The sequence below is a fragment of the Sarcophilus harrisii genome, chromosome 5 (assembly GCF_902635505.1).
Source record: "Sarcophilus harrisii chromosome 5, mSarHar1.11, whole genome shotgun sequence".
In the NCBI taxonomy this organism is placed as follows: Eukaryota; Metazoa; Chordata; class Mammalia; order Dasyuromorphia; family Dasyuridae; genus Sarcophilus; species Sarcophilus harrisii.
This window is the reverse complement of record NC_045430.1, coordinates 124,207,327-124,223,761: the sequence shown is the minus strand read 5'-3', so window position 1 is coordinate 124,223,761 and position 16,435 is coordinate 124,207,327. Positions and strand designations below refer to the sequence as shown.

General features: G+C 37.6%; 1 protein-coding gene across 2 annotated transcripts in view; it reads left to right on the top strand.

The window, feature by feature from the left end:
• The window catches only part of ITIH5 (inter-alpha-trypsin inhibitor heavy chain 5), an 84,704-nt gene that overhangs the window by 35,015 nt on the left and 33,254 nt on the right, over positions 1 to 16,435 (top strand). For both annotated transcript variants that reach the window (XM_023504692.2, XM_003771411.3), the window contains exon 7: positions 327 to 443. In XM_023504692.2, the coding sequence (XP_023360460.1) occupies positions 327 to 443 (117 nt within the window). The remainder of the gene's footprint in view (positions 1 to 326; positions 444 to 16,435) is intronic.

Genomic DNA, 16,435 nt, shown 5'->3' with positions numbered 1-16,435 from the left:
TTAAATATTTGTAATCTGTCTATATCTATACATATAGATAAATGTATGTGTGTGTGTGTATATGTGAAAATTACAGTTCTTATTTAAAATTGTGGCAATTATATGACCAATAACAAAGTGATTCTATTTCCACACCAGTTGAATGATCCTTTCAGAGGGATTTGACTGGAGTCCAATTTGAATATTAGGAATATTATGCATGACAATAATAATGAGTTCCAAGAAAGCTGAGTCAGTGGCACTGGAAAGCTCCAGAGAATTCGTCTATTTTTGTTTTCCCCTCTATATGTCCTAGGTTTTGACATATCTTCCCTCCTTTCCAACAGGTTCTGAATGACTACTTTGTGCATTACTTTGCCCCCAAAGACCTCCCTCCCCTCCCCAAGAATGTGGTATTTGTCCTTGATAGCAGTGCATCCATGGTGGGAACCAAACTTAGACAGGTGAGTGAGGGGCAATTGACTCCTTATCCTTGGTTTTCCCTCCACACTAGCTTGTGGACAATGGTCTCTTCTGAGTAAAATCCACTAGTTGCTGAATATCATTATAAAATTACAGCATACAACTGATTTTGCTTAGAAACAACACTCCATAACTGATTGGGTTAAATTGTTATAATGTCATCCTTTCAGCACAATGGGATTGGGGAGAGTGGAAGGACTAGCTGAATCTAATCTGATCATGCTATGGCAATGCAAAAACCAAGGTGACTGGTAGCATGAGGAATGTGATTGTGATAGGGATGTGGAAGTGGGATTAGATGTGTTTTTCTTGGCTCTGGAGGGCAAAACTAGAAGCAATGAGTGGAAAGTGAAGAGAAGCAAATTTAAGTTTGATATGAGAAAGAAAACCCCAGTCATTAGAATTAGCTGGAGTAGGATGGATGGTCTCAAGAAGTGTTGGTTTCTTTCTCAATGGAAATACTCAAAGTTGAGCATATATCTTTTCAAAGTTGAAAGATCACTTCTGAGGATGTTGTAGGGAGAATTCTTGGTCAAATAGAAATTTGAGGACCATTACAACTGGGTTTCTATGAAGATGTGACTAGAGCCAATTGTATTAAACTTAAATGAAAGCCTATTGATCCCAGACATTGACTTAGAAAACCATGAATTAATGTTATTTATGTTATATTTTTATTTATTTTTACTACACAGTTTCCAATTACATTTCAATCTAGTTCCCTCACCTTTGGACTAGACCATTGTTCAGGAAATGATTATGCTTAGTGATTGGATTCAGAGAATGTATGTTTCAAACTTAGTTCTGCCACTTATTTATGTGACTTTGGTCAAGTCACTTTATGAAGGTAAAGGAGAGTGGATAGTGATAGACTTGGAGTCATCAAGATAGGAGTTTGAATCCTGCTTCAGATATTTACTGCTTTGTGATGGTGAGCACGTCATTTAACTTCTTTGAACCTCAGTTTCCTCATATAAAATGGGATAATAATAGAACCTATATTACACAGGATTACTCTGAGGATAAGATGAGATAATATATGTGAAATGCTTTGAAAACCTTAAAGTATTATTATGTAAATGTTAGTTATTAATTTCTCTGAGCTGTAAAAGAAAAGGGCTAGACTTGAATATCTTTCACCTCTAAATCTATGATCCTGGGATGCTGTGATGTTTTCTGGAATCTATCAGAGTATATCTGTGTCATCTTATAGCATGATCTTGCCACCATGTATATGCTCCTAGCTCCCAATGCTCCCATTCTCCACCTTTTGCTTTTACTCTGGAATAGTAATTAGATTGGGCAATTAAATAGGCAGTAGATAGAGCTCTGATGTTGTAATCAGGAAGACCTGTGTTCAATTTTGGTTTCAGACACTTATTAGCAATGTAAGTCACTTAACCCTGTTTCCTCATCTACAAAATGAGGTGGAAAAGGAAATGTGTATTTTCCAAGAAAACTCCAAATGTGGTCATAAGGACTTGGATATGACTGAAAACAGTTAAACAACCCTCTTTTCCCCTTTGTTCCCCTCTGTGACCATCAATAAATTTTATATTTCAAGATTTAGATGAAGATAGGCAACAGAATCAGTCATTTATTAAGTATCTACTGTATATCAGGCACTAGAATAAGTGCTGGGGATACAAAAATAAACAAAGGACATTCTTGTGGAGGTTGGGATAACAAGCAAACAAATATGTACAAAAAGCCATAAAAATTCCAAGAGAGGATTAAAAGAGAAGAGGCACTAGAATTAATAGGGGTTGGGAAGTACTTCTGGTAGAAGACTCCATATGGTTTGGTCTCCTTCTTCTTTGGTCACTGAGTTATTAGAATGCCATTCCTTTCTAATCCCCAAAGCCTCGGCATGTAGTTTTGGCTATGAAGTTGAAGGGTGGCTTCTTTCCAGGAGAACCACCCCAAGCTATCCAAAAATCTGCCAGGGATCAGTGAGTAACTCCTTAATATAATTGCTATCTTGAGTGGGTTTGAAAACTGCTTACTATTTTAGCAGCTTTCAGCTTTTCTGAAGCTTCAACAATTCAACAGACGGTTGTTAATACTGCCATCTCTGCTGTGAAGAGCAGCTTCTGAATTCTCCAGCATGAAAAGTTTTTATGTGTTGAGACCTTTAGCATTTCATAGAATTATGGAGATGGAAGGAACGCCAAGGGTCATGTACTTCAACTCCTATTAAAGTATAACTCTTCTGTAACATCCTAGGAACAAATAACTTGGCTGGCTGATATTAGTGAAAGGCATGGGACATATTTCCAAGGCTAGTATTATATAGCATTAGGTGCAGAGGACACTTGGACTCTGTTGAGTACAGCTGTTTTTGAAAAAGCAGGACCAAAGATTTTGGACCCTTTCCTCATCCAACACCTGGGAGGAAACAAATGGGAGGAAAGGTGATAAATAATAGATGAAGCCCATGGATGTCGTGAGGCAGGTCCTGGGAGAGGAATAGCACAATGAGGAATCCTGGAGGTGGTGGTACAATGTTGGTTAAAAGAACTAGGCAATGAGAGTAGAGAGCCACAAGCCATGCCATCTGGGAAGAAAATATATTCCCATATCAGCTCTCTGGGTGAAAGCCCAGGCTGTCCCTTTTGATGTTGTTCTGAGGGACAGGGACTACATCAAATTTTACTTTTTTACATTCTAACCTCTGTTAGAATGTTTTGCCTTATGATGAGCTGGAATTTGCCTCCTTGCAGGTTTCATACATTGTTCTTAGTTTTGTCCTCTTGGATCCAGGCAGGACAAATTGCATTTTTCTTCTTTTTAAAACTTTTTTAATAGCTTTTTATTTACAAGTTATATGCGTGGGTAATTTTACAACATTGACAATTGCCAAACCTTTTGTTCCAATTTTTCCCCTCCTTTCCCCCATCCCCTCCCCTAGATGGCAGGATGACCAATACATGTTAAATATATTAAAGTATAAATTAAATACAAAATAAGTATACATGTCCAAACAGTTATTTTGCTGTACAAAAGGAATCAGATTCTGAAATATTGTACAATTAGCCTGTGAAGGAAATAAAAAATGCAGGCAGACAAAAGTAGAAGGAAGGATTGGGAAATCAATGTAATGGTTCTTAGTCATCTCCCAGAGTTCTTTCACTGGGCGTAGCTGGTTCAGTTCATTACTGCTCCATTGGAACTAAGTTGGTTCATCTCATTGCTGAGGATGGCCAGGTCCATCAGAATTGATCATCATATAGTGTTGTTATTGAAGTATATGATGATCTCCTGGTTCTGCTCATTTCACTCAGCATCAGTTCGTGTAAGTCTCTCCAGGCCTTTCTGAAATCATCCTGTTGGTTGTTTCTTATCGAACAATAATATTCCATAATTGAATTTTTCTCCTTAAATATTTGCAAACAGCTATTCTATCTTAATACTTTTGCCAAAGGGTTATCCATTTCCCCTCAATCTTATGAACTAAGTTGAAATGTCTCATCTTGACATGCCCTGAAATACTTTATTGTGACTAATATGGTCACATATTTGGGAGGGGGGGGTGGAAGTCCCTGGAAAGACTCCTGGATCAAGTGTTCTAATTTTCAATAATTAGCCATAGCAGGATTATGAATTTGGAAGAAAAGTAGAATTCTCGGGGAATTAATTTTTGAAAACTTTTTTTGGTTATTCAACACATTTCATGGCCATGTTCTTCCACATGATTCCATAACAAACTTGCTCAGGAAGTGAGTTTCTTCATTCTTCATTTTGTTGATATGTGAGGGCTGTTGGGTTTTTTTAAAAATTCTGGAACAATGACAAGCAAAGGTATTTTGATCTCATACTTCCCAGGAAAGGTGGCAGAGAGTGAGGGGGGGGTGGGGGGTGGTGCTGTAGCAAGCAAAACAAGAAAGAGAAAATGTCTTTTTTTTTTATGTTACCATCTTGTTGAAAGCATTGGCCTTACTCTCAGCAGAGTGTGCCCACAGGAAATATAAGATTGCCCAGACTAACAAGTGCTCATTTCCTTGATCAAGAAATTTATTCTTGGACTCTCACTTTCCGGGCTATCTGTGCCAAAAGAATGAGCACTGGTCCACCGATATTAAAGTCTGCCCCCAAAAAACCCTTCTTGGCAAGTGTGGCGTGATTAATACACCTCATAGGAGATAATTTACTTGCTATCGCTTTTCAAAAACTCATAAGACAATCAGTATGGTTCTAAGATAATACCAGGCTGGTTTCCCATACAACTTCTAAAAGGCTTTCTATTTTATCTCTTCAGTAAGGGTAGGGGATAGAAACCGAATAATCATTCCTGAGTTTCAGGTCTGTAATTGCTAATCTAAAATGAAGAATGTGGGACTGAATTGATTATAATGAATTCAATGTTCATTATTTCTCTCTCCTCCAGTGATTTGCTCTACTTCCTAAGGTTTTAGTTTCTCTAACAGTAAACAGAGCAGATCCCTCCCAGAAGACATTACGAAATCTCCTCTCTTTTTCTCTTCTCTTCCTTCTCTTCCTCCCATTCCTCCTTTTTCCCCTTCCCTTCCTCTCCTTTTCTGCCTCCTTCCTTTCTCACCTTTCCTCTTCCTTCCCTTCTGCTTCTCTCCCTTTCCTCCCTTCTCCTCTTCTCTTTTTCTCTTCTCTTTCTCCTCCTCCTATTCCTCCTTTTTTCTCCCTTCCCTTCCTCTCCTTTTCTTTCTCCTTCCTTTCTCACCTTTCCTCTTCCTTCCCTTCCCTTTCCCTTCTCTCCCTTTCCTCCCTTCTCCTTTTCTCTTTTCCCTTCTCCTTTCATCTCCTCTCCTCTCTTGGATGTCCAGGAGCTACTCATGGGCCAATCCCAATCTAATCAAAAGTGGAACTTTGTCTTGCTCTATTTCTGGCTTGGGCAAGCCTGCCCCTGCTTTGGCAGCCTGGTGACCCTTCTTAACCTTACCCATACTCAACCCTCCAAATCTCCTCTCAGAGGCTTGCCATATTAATACTAAGCTTAGTGTGGGCATCCAGTTAGCCTAGCCCACTGTAGCTCAATTCCTAAATTAAAATAAGCCACCAGTCTCTGGGATTTATACCTATGCCCCTCCATTTTTAACTGTTTTGTCCTTTTGAAAGAATGGGTGATACAACCTTTAGCTCGCCAAGCTCTATCATGTGCTCCCTCCCTGCCCCAATCCCCTACCAAAGAAGATTCAGTCAGTTTAGCATCCTAAGGGTGAATAATAAAGGGATAGTGGTTTTTAAACTTGATGACTTGACATTTATAGAGCAATAATCAAGCATATATAGATGACAAACATTGTTCCTTGCCTCCCACATCCCCTAGTTTAAGATTCAGAGTTAGGAAGTGATAGGGAGAAAATAGGATGCATGATTAGGATAAGAAGTGTATCTCCAAGGCTATTACATTAAATGAGCAAAGAGGATGTCAGAGAGATGAAGATATTTATCCCAAGTCCATGTCTACTAGTTAAGTGGTAGCATTGAGATTATATTCCAGGCTTTCTGAATTCCAGCCCTTATACTTTTTGTTTTTTCCAAAACCAAACCCAGAGACATCCTGGGAGGCTGATGAAGGTGTGCATCGGGAGCAAGAGCAGCAGTTGGAAGGGGCCAAGTGGATATTTGTCTGATCCACTTAAAAGAGAATTTGATGAATGAATATAAGGAGAGAAGAGAGGAGGAGGATTGAAAGGGTTTGAAGATAAATGAAATATTACTTGAAAATTCTTCTGAGAACCACTGAATTTTGGCAACACAAAAATGATGCAGAGTAATTCTTATCACTGTAGCCCTCTTCCTCCTCTCCTTCACCCCCGCCATTAACTGTCAGGTTGTTGGCTCTTGGTTAACATCTGAAAATGAGCCCACAAGAAGCGAGAGGATCAGCCACCCCTTGTCTTTGTTCTAATCTTTCTCTCTAGGGCAATGACTAATTGGAGAGTAATCTGAGGTCACTCCAGTTGACAGCAACTCTTCAGAAAAAGGGTGAATGCCTCTGTCAACACTTGGCCACTGACAGATCAGTGTTGTAGAAACATATCACAACTATGAAGAAATATGATTTGGGATGCATTATAGGCAGCAGAAAGAGCTGAAACCTCCCAGCTATGACTCAAAGATATGAAGTAATAGATGGAAGACTGAGAGCAAAATTCTTTTTCTCCTAGCCCCTTAGCACAGATTTGAGTTTTTAGTTTCAAAGAAACTTTTTAGTAATAGTAATATGACTTTTCTAATTCAAGTCTGTGTGGCTTCTTCAAAAAACTGAGAGACCAACAAAAATGTTCTGAACAACAATCAGCAGGATATGATTTGGTAAGAAATATCTTGAATCTTGAATTCTAGAGCAAAAATTGAGTACCTAGTCAATCAACAAGTATTTATTAAGTGCCTACTCTGTGTGAGGCATTGGAGATAGAAAGACAAAAATGAATTAAATCCTGCCTTCAAGGAACTTATAGTCTATGAAGGGAGATAAGTACATATATTATAAATTTACAGTATATATATATATATATATATATATATATATCTGTCTGTCTCTTGCCTCTCTCTCTCTCTCTCTCTTTCTCCTCCCCCCCCCCCATATAAATACAAATTAACTCGGGATGAACAAAGGTACTAGAAGTAGAGGCAGCTAAATGTTGTAGTAGATAGAGTGCTAGACCTTTTGTCAATAAGATTCGTTTTCTTGAATTCACATCTGGCCTCAGACAGATTTTATTAGTTGGCCAAGTCACTTTAACCCCTTTTGCCTCAGTTTTCTCATCTGTAAAATGAGGTGGAGAAAGAAATGAAAAACTACTTTAGTATTTTTGCCAAGAAAACCCCAAATGGAGTCGCAAAGAGTTGGACATGACTGAAAACGACTGAACAACACCACCAGATATAAGAGGAATCAGAAAAGACTTCTTGTAGAAGGTAGCACCTAAGTTTTGAAGCAAAGTACGGATTTTAAGTGGTACAGGTGAGGAGGGATGACTTTTAGGTAAAGGGAGAAGGAAATTGGAGTAGAAGTATGAGGAACCACAAGGAAGACATAAAGGAAAAGCTTGAAAGAATATATTATGAATCCATGTAGTGAAGGACTTTAAATGCCACATAGAAAAAGTCTTCATATTTAATTCTAGATTAGTAGGTGGAGGAGACCCTCAGACATCAACTAGTCCAAGCCTCTTGTTTTACAGATGAGAAAATGGATGTCAAGAAAATTGAAATATCTTGGCCAAGATCACAAAATCCACAAGTAACAGAGTCAGAATTGGAATCCTAGTCCTCTGATTCCAAATTCTGTGCTCTCTACTCTCTACCATGTTGCATTAAGTTGTTAGCAGGACCAAAGGCATATACACAAAAACGAGAACAGTGTATTCATGGAATAGTAAGAAGAAGTACTGGCTGGAAGACTGAGGTATATTAGTTGTATTGTAGATGGGCTTAAATTATGTTGAATCTTGAAAGCAGAAAGAATTTGGGATTTTATGTTGAGGGAAATTTGGAATAGCTTTTGAACAGATGATCAATACAATGAAAAAAAGGTTTTTAATAACTAATAAGTTTAAACTGAAAAAGTGAAAAAATAATATCCACCTCCAAAGAATTGATAGAGTCTGTCCTCCCTTCAGCTTTTTATCTGGAATCACCCAGTATTTTTTACTTGAATTTGGTCAATATTTGTTTTGTTCCATCCTTTCTCAGTGAAACAAAAAGCAACATTGAAAAGTTGAAGCATATTTTTTTATTTGCTTTCCTCATTTGTCTTGTATGTGTTTTTGCCTGTTTTCTTTTGCAACATGGCTAATAGAAAAATAGATTTTTGCAGAGCTGCATATGTATAATTTGTATCAAATTAATTGCCTTCTCAAGGAGGGGGAGTGGAAGGAGGAAGAGAATTTGGAACTAAAATTTTTTAAAATGAATGTTAAAAATTGTTTTCACATGTAATTATGGAGAAAACAAAAAAATTTAAAGTAGTTTAATTTTTCAATGGTAAAGTGTAGATTAGAGTGGGGAAAGAATAAAGTCATGCAGAGAACTTTGGAGGCTATTTCAGTAAGTCTGGTGAGAAGGGATCAGGATTTTGATGGAATTATGGGGAAAAAAAAGGAAAGAAATTGATGAATATGAGAAACATTCTCTTCCTATTCCTCTCTTATTCCTTCAATAATAAAAAACTTCAAGGTGTTATTTGACACATTTTCTCTTCTGTGGCCACTTTTCCCTGCCCCCTCTTTACCCCAGTCACATAAATCTTCAGGCTATTTCCCCAGACCTCAGCCTGCCAAGGGAAAACCAGACAGCTGATGGTGGGGAGTGATCGAACAAGTGTTCTTCTCAGTCAGTACTGAATACTGTCCAATGTTTGTTTGATAACCTCTGTACCAAGAAGGCCTGGTTTTGGTCTGGGCTTCTGGTAGATTAGCACATATATGAACAAAGCTGTAATCTCACTGGATACTAGGTATTGCCAAGCTCAGCTACCCATAATTCTCAAAGCACAGGGAGATGATGTTCTGTTTATCACAACTGAGCTTTTAGTTAAGACTGATATGTCCTACCTCTATTTGGAGAATAATATAAAACATTTTTCATTTGCTAAGTAGAGAATATTAATATTTTATCACTCACAAGAAGTTAGAAATATAATAAGTTAAAAAAATGAAACATACACAAGACATTAGAAAATAGTTTTTGCCAATGCTTTTCACACTAATGTCAATATAGTGATGCATCAAGTGGTATGTGAAGAAAAATAGAGAATATTTCATAACACTGGGAGTATTTTTTCCTTGAAGTGAAATTCTCATTTAATTATAGATTGATATTTGGGGTTTATAACCAAAAAAGCCTTAAAGTTCTGTAGTTTCTGACACTAAAAGTCTGAAGTAATTTGTAAGGTCCTAAGAAAAGACAGGGAGGACTCTTGCAAATATTTAGTCTCTTCTTATATTATTGTAACATTTCTCTAGTGATTATTCTGTGTTGCTGAATAATCACAGAACATGTACTGTCACCATTGCCAAGTGTTCAGGCCTGATTTACAAAAAGGGAAATTTGACTAATGTTCTTATCATTGAAGAGAGCATTCAAGCGTCAAGAAGAGTGCTATCCAAACTCTGTCCTTCCTTTAGCACAGATAAGGGTGCTTTTTATCTGGAAAAACCCAGTATTTTTTACTTGAATTTGTTCAGTATTTGTTTTGTTCCATCCTTCCTCAATGAAACAAAAAGCAACATTGAAAAGGGAACTGAAGGGGAGAGAGAGCCATGGCCCTGAGCATGTAGCAAACAGAGAAAGAATAGATTGTCTTTTCAGGGGAAAGGAGACAAGGCGGAGGAATTGTAGAACAAAGACAAACCCTCTCTGGTGAAAAGTCCTGACTTTGTATTCTTGAGAAAGGGACAGATGGCCTAGTGAATAAAACTAAAGATTAGGATTGAGACCTGTTACTCTGCTCCCAGCCTTGCCTTATTGTGGGAGGTGACAAGTTATGGGGACGGGGTGCAGGTTCAGGACAGGTCAGCCAAGGCAAGGCTGGGAGAGTAAAGGGTAAAAATTTACCCATACTAACCTTGTTCTGCTTCCCCTTGTGTAGACTATTAGGAGTTTCTCCAAGTCTCCCAATCTCATTCTCAATGCTCAAGGCACCAGCTTGTACTTTTCCATGGTATTATTTTCATAGTCATCAGTCGACCAACTAATCTGCAATCATTTATGAAATATGTGTCATATACTAAGCATTATGCTAAAATCTGAAGAAACAAAGAAAGGGAAAGAAAAACACCTCATCAGTTTCTGTTTTCAAGGGAGAACTTATAATAGTTTTGTACAAACAAGGGGCTACTGGGTAGCACAGTGGTTGGAGTGTTGGACCTGGAATCAGGCAGCTTCATCTCCATGAGTTCAAATCCAGCTCCAGACAAATAGTAGCTGTGTGACTCTGAGCAAGTCATTTAACCCTCTCTCGGTTTCTTCATCTGCAAAATAAAAAGGAAATGGCAAACCACTTCAGTATCTTTGCCAAAAAGACCCAAAATGGGGTCATGAAGAGTCAGATACAACTAAAAATGAGTGAACATCAACAACAAATGTACAAACAAGATCATATTTATAGGATAAATTGGAAAAAAATCCCAGAGGAAAGACTATCCTATGGTTAAGGACTGAGAAAAGCTTCCTGTGGGACATTAGTCAAGATTTGAAGGGAGTAAGGGAAGCCAGGAGGTCAAGATGAGAATGGAAAAAGTTCCAGAGATGGGGTAAGGAAAGTGAAAATTTCTGGAGTTAGAAGATAGATTGTTATTTGTGAAGAAGTGCAAAAATGATAGTGTTAGTTGGTTCTCAGAGCGTGTGGAGGGGAGTGAGGTGTAAGATGACAGAAATGGTATCAGGGGCCAGGTTATAGTTTTTTAAAAAGCCAAATAGATGTTTTGTACTTGATCTTAGAGGCAGTAGGAGGCCATAGTGGTGATTACATAGGAAATAGCCATGGCCAAACCTGTGTTTTAGGGAGTGGAGATTAGTCTGGAATAGAGAGAGACTTGAGGCAGACACACAAACCAGCAGGCTGTAAGAATAGTCCAGATGTATCAGGGCTTGTATCAGGTGGTAGCAATGTCATATAAATGACATATAAAGAGATGTTGGAAGCTAGAAATAATAGGATTTAGCAGCTGATTAGCTATGGTGGGGGGAAAGTGATGAGAGAGAGTTGAGTGCAATACTTAAATTGTAAATCTGAGTGACTGGGAAAATGTATGAATATAAGTATATTCAAAATAAGTAAATACACACACAATCCAAGGTTTTTTTCATAAATTTCTAGGTCTTTAAAATCTTTTGAGTTCCCTATCCAAGCATATGTCAGTCTCTTGTCCTTTTTCACGCTTTTACTGCTACTAATCCTTCTTTAAAATTGCCTCATAGGAGGAATCTTTGGGTTAAGTTGTCCATTTGAAACTCAACTCTAGTTCTCCATCCATGTTCTGTTCTCTACATACTCCATATTGCATGCCCGAGGGAGGAATCTTTTTGCTATTCAGTTATTTTTCAGTTATGTCCAACTCTTGACCCATTTTGAGATTTTCTTGGCAGAGATACTGGAATGGTTTGCCATTTTCTCCTTCAGCTCACTTTACAGATGAGAAAACTGAGGCAAACAGAGTAAGTGACTTTCCCAGTGTAATACAGCTAGGAAGTGTCTGAGACCAGATATGTACTCAGACTGATGAGTCTTCTTAAATCCAGGCTCAGCACTCTACCACCTACCACCACACTAAATAATGATCAATAATCTTTCGATATCTTGGGAGTTAATTACCAATTCTGGGCAGCTTTAAGTCTCTGCCCTACTTTCCTCATCTCTAACATGAGAGGATTGGACTATATATCCCTTGAGGTCTCTTCTCACTTTACATTTATGTGTCTATCAAACAGACATAGATACTCAGGGTCAAGGTGCTTAGTGAGACATTCTTGAAGTTTATTGTTCATCCTTCATTTGATTTTTGATTTTGATTCTGATTTTTTAAATTTTTGGTAAAAAAAAATCTCTACTTTCCAGTACAAAATGACTCTAAAATGTCTGAATATTTATTCTGGATATTATTCTCCATATGAAAGGAAAACTGGTGACTTGGACTGAAGTAGGGAGAGTATGGTGGGAAAAATCACAGTCTAACTCAAAGGAAAATGGGTCACCCAGCTAGTATATGACAGGGATGGGAAAGGACATAGTAGGTGCTATGTAAGTGCCATTATTTATTGTTATTAATAGATGTATTGAAATTAAATGAATTTTTAAAAATGAAAGTTAACCTCTAAATGACTGGGCATTTGACCAATATTCAACTGGTCTACTCCCTTTTCCTAGGATGGCTTTTAGAAAACAGTATTCTTTCAGATTCATTCAGGATGGTCATTGTGCTTTTCTATGGCTCAAATCAGAAGGAAATATAATTAGTTTTAAATATGGTGCTCTTTCTGATTTTCAGTGTGAATATAGCCAAAGAGTGAGCTGAGAAGTGTAATTCAGTACAACAACCATTAAAAAAAAAGACCATTTATTATACAAGATGTAGGTCAAGCTTTTAGGTGTGGAAGATAAAGTTCAAAGTGGAAGAAGCTCACCCCTCTTGCCCTCCCAATTTTGGTAAATACAGTAGTTATCAATGGAGATTATGGACCATATGGGAAAGTGACAGAGAAAATAAAAATCTATTATAAATTAGAGTAAAACAAGTTCTGTTGGAGAACTTATAGTGTACAGGACTAATGCTTAACATATTAACCCCCTTTCAATTTTGCTTTCACATATGATGTCATAATTTTCCATTTTTCTCTTCGTACAACAACCCAGGAATTGTAACATAAATGCCACTGGTCTCTGCTTGTCTGATACAAATACAAAAATATTTGAAAATGTCTTCTTCATGGGAACCCTGAGAAATACTACATAGACAACTGGGTCTTTCATTGGCTCTTCTGATGTTTCACCCTGAGGCTGTTATTATGTCATGTCTTCCCACTTTTAAAGTGATTGATGTGGTTTTAAAGAGGTTACAACAGTAACACATTCCTCCTTTTCACAGATGTGCTAAGAATATGGAGGAGAATGTGGTCATTTGGGTTCAGTCCTTAAGGGACTTTCTTGATATTAGGGTGCCTGGGTCACACTGTCAACCAGGATCCATCACAATGTTCAGTGGTCATAATGAGGGAGCAGTATGTGAGTAATGTCCTAATAGTGACAGCGGAAGAAGGGAAAATAGTCCTCTATTGGTCTCAGTTATGATGCCTTCTATGGACAAGGGAACAAATCATCATAAATAGTGGTATAATTTTTTTAATGCTCTAAAAGAAAATGATGTCATTAAAATGCCTACATTTATAGATGGAGAACTTGAGCCAGAGAGATTAAAAGATTTGTTTCAAGCGTAAATAATAAATCAAAGGCAGAGCTAGGATTAACTTCCATGACTATCTTTTTAAGAAAAAACCTTTTGAATTAAGGAATGTATATTTCATAATTGGAATTAATTACCATAGAATGGTATTCTGTCAAAAAGTTAGTATTATCTATCATATCTTAGAAAGTATTCAAAAGAACAAATTAGAAGTCATTTTTGTTCCCTCTTATCTCCAGGCCAAAATCCCTGCTTCCTGGCAGAAGTGTTTCATCATGTAAGATTTATTCCCCATTCCCTTCAGATCTAATGTTTTTATAGATCTCCAAGAAAATAGTTTTTACCTTCTCCTTCAGTCACTGCATCTTTAAGTATGCTGAACAAGAGGAGGTAGACCTTTTATTTAACTCTCCAGAATGGGGACTTAACTACTGCTGCTTTCTGGCCAAAAATTACCATTTTTTTTATAAACAAAAACAATTTAGAATAGGAGAGAGACAGACAGACAGAAGAGAGACTGAGGGAGACAGAGATAGAGATAGATAGAGACAGAAAGCATACTGACCTTGGAGTCAGGAAAATCATAGCTGTATTATTCTGGTAAGTTTACTTAATTCTTTGGTGTTCCAGGAAATTCAAAAGATGAGTTGTATATTAACTATTCACCTGCTTTGGTAGAGTTTTCTCACTAAGAGTTCCATTTGCTAATGAAATCACAAAACCAGACCAAAAATTTTTGTAGTTTTATTGTGTATATACACATATAAATAATAGCACATACAATAATTGGACAGCTAGGTGGCACAGTGAATAGAATACTGGATCTGAAGGCAGATTAAGTTCAAATTTAGTTCAATTATGGCCTCAGACACTAATTAGTGACTTTGAGCAAGTCATTTAACCTTTTGCCTCAGTATCCTCATCTGTAAAATGATCCGAAGAAGGAAATGGCAGACCATTGCAGTATCTTTGGCAAGAAAACCCAAATGGGTTCATTAAGAGTCACACAGGATTAATTGACTAAACAACAAATATGGAAATGTTGCCTCCCTTGTAGAATGGATGGTTCCTGAGTGTAGTAGCTGTGATTTTTATCTTTGAATATCCAGAGCATGGTCCAGCGTCTGCTTCAGGCTTATTGATGGTGTCATAAACTTAGAAGTGGAAAGGTCTTTAGAGATTGTCTAGTCCAGGAATTTTTAGTCTCTTGTGTCCTGGGCCCCTTTGATGAAGTTTATGGACCCTTTCTCAGAATAATGCTTTTAAATAATTGAAGGGAAAGCTAAATTTTGCTTAGAAGTTAGTGAAAATAAAGATGTACTATTACTCCACCCTAGTTCATGAACCCCTTGAAATATATCCACAAGCTGTTAATAACTGTTCCAGTCTTTTCCATTTAAATTTCTTGATTTATCTGTTAACCTGCCCTGTAACTTGTAAAGAAAATTTCCAACCTCAGATTATAATAAATGATTTTCTTTTCAGATATATATTAATTGTTTTGGATCAGCATCATCAGTTAGGAGGTCAGGACTATCATACCTTTCTTGCAGAGTTATACATGCAAAGACTCATGAAGATATTGATGATTAGAATAATATTTAGCAAATGATTGATATCATGTGACTTTATGTGAAAATTATAAGTACAGTCTAAGCCTATAGATATATATAGTTGTTTTACTCATTTGTTTAGTCATATCAGACTCTATGTGACCCATTGTACTTTGTTCACAAGGTTTTCTTGGCAAAAACACTTCAGTGGTTTCCTATTTCCTTTTCTACTATATCCTCCATTTTTCATATTAGTAAACTGAGGCAAACAGGATTAAATGATGAATCTTCCTGACTTCCAGGATCAGCCCTCTATCCAATGCATTACTTAACTTTATGTATATGTAGTATACATAAACTCTCCCTCTGCTGGCTCAGACTTTGCAATGATTTCTCTGGAATGTATGTCTGCTTATCACCCTGGTCCAAAAACCCATGAAAATATCTGAACGTGGCTCTGTTAGTCTTTAACATGCAAGCATGTTGTGCAAAAATGCCAGCTTCCAAAGCCCCCTAGCATTTACCAGCATTCTCTTCTCCAGAACTTTCGCCCCTCCTACTCCTTGCAAACCCTTTGGAGACTGAAGAACTTGCAGATCACCCATGTAGAACATACAAGCAATCAAAGGGTTAACCCACTGTGGCTACAACTCGGGCCAAAGTTGCCTCTAGGGGTAACATTTGAAAAGCCATAACAAACTCTAAAGGCCAGAGGAACAGAGGGGTCCCACTACTGTGCCATTCAGGTCATTTAAGGATAACTTGCAGCTGTGGCCATACAAGGTCATAAGAAACCTGTAGCAACTACTAAGAAAAGAAAAGGGTGGAGAGATCCAAATATTTCAGAGAGATGAAAAAAACCCCTCACTAAACTCCAAACCCAGTAACCCATTCCTGAAACAGAGCAGCAGGCGCAATGGGAAAAAACATCAGTAGAAAGGGCTGGTCGATCCTCCACTTCTTAAACTTACTATTTAAGGATCCCTAAGGATGCCAGCAGCTAAACAAACATTATATCCACCCGACAAAGTTTCCCTGATTCAAGCCCAGTGGCACCTGGCCAGCTTTTGACATCAGTCAGCACTAAATGCTTCCAAATAAATACAGGACCAAGAAGGGGATGATTTTGGAGGCTTCTGTGGCTTCCTTTCTATGGTAATTTCATTACTTAGCAAACTAACTGGGAACCCTGACAGGAGATAAGACCAAATCACTAGGAATTTGCGAAACTCACTCTGAGATGGAAAACCTATTGGAAGAAAAGATGAGAAATGACAAAAATAGGTGCCACTTCCTTGGACCATTTTGTTTCTTATCTCTCTAAATTACTTGTCATGTAATATGGGTTATAATTAATTTGTGTTCATGTCTCATCTCTGTTCTGAGCTTATGCACTGTGATGTCTTATCTAAACTTGATATCTCCCCCCAGAATCCATCTGAGTGTTCTGCATTTTATAAACAATAAATGTTTGTGGAATTGAATCAAGTGATGTCTTATCTAAGCTTGATATCTGCCCCCCAGAACCCATCTGAA